At 40.2% G+C, this 4,714-nt stretch overlaps 1 protein-coding gene across 1 annotated transcript in view; it reads right to left on the reverse strand.

Moving 5' to 3' along the window:
- EXOC2 (exocyst complex component 2) overlaps positions 1 to 4,714 on the reverse strand; it is a 121,728-nt gene that overhangs the window by 49,598 nt on the left and 67,416 nt on the right. Inside the window, exon 16 of the mRNA XM_009279235.2 lies at positions 3,633 to 3,771. Within this exon, the coding sequence (XP_009277510.1) occupies positions 3,633 to 3,771 (139 nt within the window). The remainder of the gene's footprint in view (positions 1 to 3,632; positions 3,772 to 4,714) is intronic.

The following is a 4,714-nucleotide window of genomic DNA, read 5'->3' on the forward strand; positions in this document are numbered from 1 at the left end:
CAAAGGCAAGAATATAGCGGCAGCTGCGTGTAAGGAGAGGAAGAGGTGGGGGGGGGGGGGGGGGAGAGGGAGAAGGTAGTCATTTTCATTATTAAAAACTCCTTGAACTTGAAAAGATAAACCACAGACATTGGGACTGCAATGACTAGGCATACAAGCAAATAGCACTAAAAGCTTCAAAGCTTTCAGCATTCTCAAATGACTAAGAATGGAACTCATACATGGTATGCTGGTGACACCACATAGAGAAGCATATCTATGATACACGGCAAGGCTTGCATGAAGCACATCTTTTACTGGAAAGCTTAAAATTAAAGGCATATTGTGAAGGCTTTGGCTTTGTTTTTATTTTGTAAATTTTTAATCACAACATAAAATACTGCATTTAAGAACCCAAGTCTCTAGTCTATTATACTCCAGCTCTTAATTAAAACTGAAAGAACAACTGCCTAGCATTTTAGCAAAGACAGAAAGGACAGCATATAATTCATATTTAATAACTATAAAAGAGGCTCAGAGTCCCCACTCAGGGTCAAGGATCCATGGTGCTAGACTTCCTTCAAAAATACATGAAGGCATATGCAAAAAGCACTCTTTTCCGCTACCCAGAAGGTGCCAACTTCTATAGGCTTACTGAAGCTAACAGGAGCTAAGTCAGGATGTGAATCCAAAGCTCATGCATGGCAGACAAAATTCCTCTATGGACACATGCATTCTGCATCATTGCTTTTTTGGGGGCTTAATCAACTTGTAAACAGAACAAAGATGAACTGCATGAAGTTTTGGGGGGGGTTGACGTACAGTTTTTCACACACAAATTGCTCATCAGAACTGTCTGTACATCATGAAACTCCCTTTAAAATGAGAAAAAATTTTGGTGAATTACCATCTCTCCCCGAAAACCAAGAAAAGAGGATAACTAGTGTATGCTGAAAGGTATCTTCACTATCTTGGTGCTTTAATTAGCTAAATTAAGAAGCTTGGTTTTGGTCTCATACCCTGCAATCCTACATCTCATAGAAGTATAGGCTTAGTGAGGATAAAAAGTGTTAAGGAATTGTGCAGAATAATTACTGCATTAATTTCCCTATTTAGTAAACCTCTTAACCAATATTCTTGCGAGGCTTTAGATTGCGCTGGTCAGCTTCTACGTTTCTGTGGCTGCTCACTTTTGCATTCTGTTATGAGCTAATAAAAATACAAAAGAAACAAATTTCTTTCTCATATTTCACCGCTCACCAAATTCCAGTCAAATACATTCATGTAAAACCCCTGTCTAGTCTGGCATTCACATAATTTGGCTTTCATGACCTTTATGACCAGTGATCACATATGAGAGGGAAAGAACACAAACTGCTTCTCAGGGCCAGCATGAGTATATGGTGTTTATCATACGACAACAAGAAAACCCTGTGTGTGGGCATATTTATCCTATTTAAATAGCTAATGGTAGAGTGTTCTATTAAAAATTTTAACTGATCTGAATGCCTTTACCAACTTATAACATGCGGCAAGAGATGAGACTGAACTTTATATCAGCAGTCTATGCAGCTCGTATTTCAGAAAGATTATGGAGGTGAGATTCAAGTCCAGAAGAAGCCTTTTTGACTTACATATTACAGATATAACTACATCTGAGATCTATTTACATAGATCTCATTCATACCTCAGGTATGAATGAGACTATCCATTACCTCTTCTTTCATTGGTTCTCTAAAAATAACAGTTTCTCCAAGGGCCCAATTAACCTGGTCCTGTCTAGTAAAAAACTATCTAAACACATTCAACATATGTAATTTTGCTTTAGCTGGTCAAGAACAACAAAAAAAAAGGGTCCCATAGATAAGGCATGCAGTGCAACAATATGGAATGAGAGTCATCATACAGGCAGGCATCTTTTCTCTTCTCCTGTTTGATGCTACAGCCAATACACAGAACTGCTTCACTGTTAGGGGATGGAAGTAGCCGTTGAGGAAGGCTGCTGTTATTGGCTAGATGAAAGACAGATACATTATCCAGCCAACGTAACATACCGGCATCCTAAGGGATCTGATCTCTTTTGATTCAAGAAAGAAAAGTATGAATAAAGATGTTCAGACCAAATAGAGAATCATTCACACACAGACTGGTAAATCTGCTTTTATAAAAATCTAGGGTATGGACTACCACAAGAGTTTTTCCTCCACAGAACATACGTGGCCAGCAATCAGGACGTAAGAAGCAGAAACTCTGGATCTGAACAAAGAACTGGGCTATTGTTATGGTGCAACAAGTAGGCAAAACTAGTAAGACAGCAGACGCTTTGGCCGAGAGCTTCATCATTAATCACGTTTCAGAGCTCTCTGGACTGCTTTGGATAGCTCACAGAAATTTGAGAAGCTAAGGATTGTCAGCAGAACAGTTCGGAGCTAGATACTTCCTTCCTTTGAAACAGTCAGGAAATCTAAGGAATCATTCACAATTCCTAGACAGAGGGCAGTCAGTCCAACAGGACATCCTCATGTCACGATTAAAACATCTTTTTCACCTGCCATTTAAAAAAAAAAAAAATTGATCTCAATTGTGCTAAGTGAAGAAAAGCAAAAGAGACTTCCTCATACTTTAAGTGAAATCTGAAATAGCGGTAATACTTTCCTCAAGTAGTTTTAAAGAGACAAGACAACTTATGTACTTGTATGGCCAACTAGCTTGGTATTAATGCAGAAATACAAATCCCATTTCAGTGTTAACATTAATAAAAGAATTAAGAGCCAAGAATATAATTCATATCAACATTGTATCAAATAAACCATAGAGGCTTTATGATTTGTTGTCACCAAAAGTTTAAAAATTTGCTTACTATAGCCACCTGTGCTTAAGGCTTGGGTAAAACACTTAGCTTCATGTCAGCCTACAAAATAATGATAAATCATATGGTAAAGATTAAAAAAGTCCTAATCTTTTTAACATTGAGGGTAACTCGTCTTTTTGAAAAAACCCTGCTAAGTGAATTAGTAGATCAATCTGCCCTGAGATTTTGAGAGAGACTTTATTTCTGGAAGATTTACTTCATTCACATTCAAGTTTCAGAGTTGAATACAAGATGGTAAGATGAATGGCCTCTGATGCACGCAGAGTCACATTACATTTAGAGAACGTCTTACTGGCCTTGACAATCCAGACATTTATGGCAAAAGCTGTGTACACAGTAGGAAGTCTGGGGATTATAGTATTAGTAAAAGGCCTTGGAAAACACACAGCTAAAATACTTCATAAAGGGCTGTGGATTTTTTTTTTTACTTGGGGTTGGGGCATTGCTTATTTAATTCTTCACTTCATAGAAGAACTCAAAAAAGAAAATAAATGGTATTTCCAATACGTAAAAGCTGCATCATGAGATAAATCACTTGCATTGTAAAACTGTCTCAACCCAAAGGAAACAGATCTAAACTACTGTATTCATTAGAATAAGGGAAGAAAAGACTCATAACAAACATTTCTGTCAGAAAAGTGCAATACTTCAGTAACTCTTGTGAGATATTACAGAACTCAGGAGTCCACTGCCACTACAATATCTGTAACAAACATGGTTATCTTCCAGAACATGGTTTGCCCTAATCAGAGGCAAAAAAAATATGATAGTAAGCAGAGACCTGCAGCCTTTTATTACCTTCAGCTGTGTGTTGTAAGGTCACCATAATGCAACGTACACGAAGGTCCAAAATAAGATCCTGGATGATCTGAAGCATATCATTGGGTATCTCAAGTGCAGTAAGAGACTCAGAACTAAGCCTGGAAAGCAAATAAAATTACACCGAAATGTAAGTCTGCAGGTTTTTTTAAGCTGATATAACTTCATTGAATTTTTTAGATGTTTTCTGTGTATATGAATACAGTAGCTCCATCCGCAGTGAGTCTTTGAAAACTGATTATCCCATCCAGAGAAGATTAACTATTTGCTTAATTCAGAAGCTTGAAAACACAGATTTATTTTTTTGTAGCATTACAATAATGTCATAGCAACATGCCAACTTTTCCCACTGTCCTCTTGCACTTCCCCACCTGCCTTTCTGCATCCATCTGCATCTTGTGAGACTGCTCACAAGTCTATGGGGCCAGATGGGATCCACCCGAGAGTGCTGAGGGAGCTGGCAGAGGAGCTCGCCGAGCCGCTCTCCATCATTTATCAGCAGTCCTGGTTAATGGGGGAGGTCCTGGATGACTGGAGGCTTGCCAATGTGATGCCCATCTACAAGAAGGGCCAGAAGGAGGATCTGGGGAACTACAGGCCTGTCAGCCTGACCTCGGTGCCGGGGAAGATTATGGAGCGGTTCATCTTGAGGGCGCTCACAAGGCATGAGCGGGACAACCAGGGGATCAGGCCCAGCCAGCACGGATTCATGAGAGGCAGGTCCTGCCTGACCAACCTGATCTCCTTCTATGACCAGGTGACCCGCCTAGTGGATGAGGGAAAGGCTGTGGATGTGGTCTACCTGGACTTCAGCAAGGCCTTTGACACTGTCTCCCACAGCATTCTCCTAGAGAAGCTGGCGGCTCACGGCTTAGACAGGTGTACTCTGCGCTGGGTCAAAAACTGGCTGGACGGCCGGGCCCAGAGAGTTGTGGTGAATGGAGTTCAATCCAGTTGGCGGCCGGTCACGAGCGGTGTTCCCCAGGGCTCAGTACTGGGGCCGGTCTTGTTTAATATCTTTATTGATGATCTGGATGAGGGGAT

This window comes from Aptenodytes forsteri, unplaced genomic scaffold, assembly GCF_000699145.1.
Source record: "Aptenodytes forsteri isolate BGI_AS27 unplaced genomic scaffold, ASM69914v1 Scaffold81, whole genome shotgun sequence".
NCBI lineage: Eukaryota > Metazoa > Chordata > Aves > Sphenisciformes > Spheniscidae > Aptenodytes > Aptenodytes forsteri.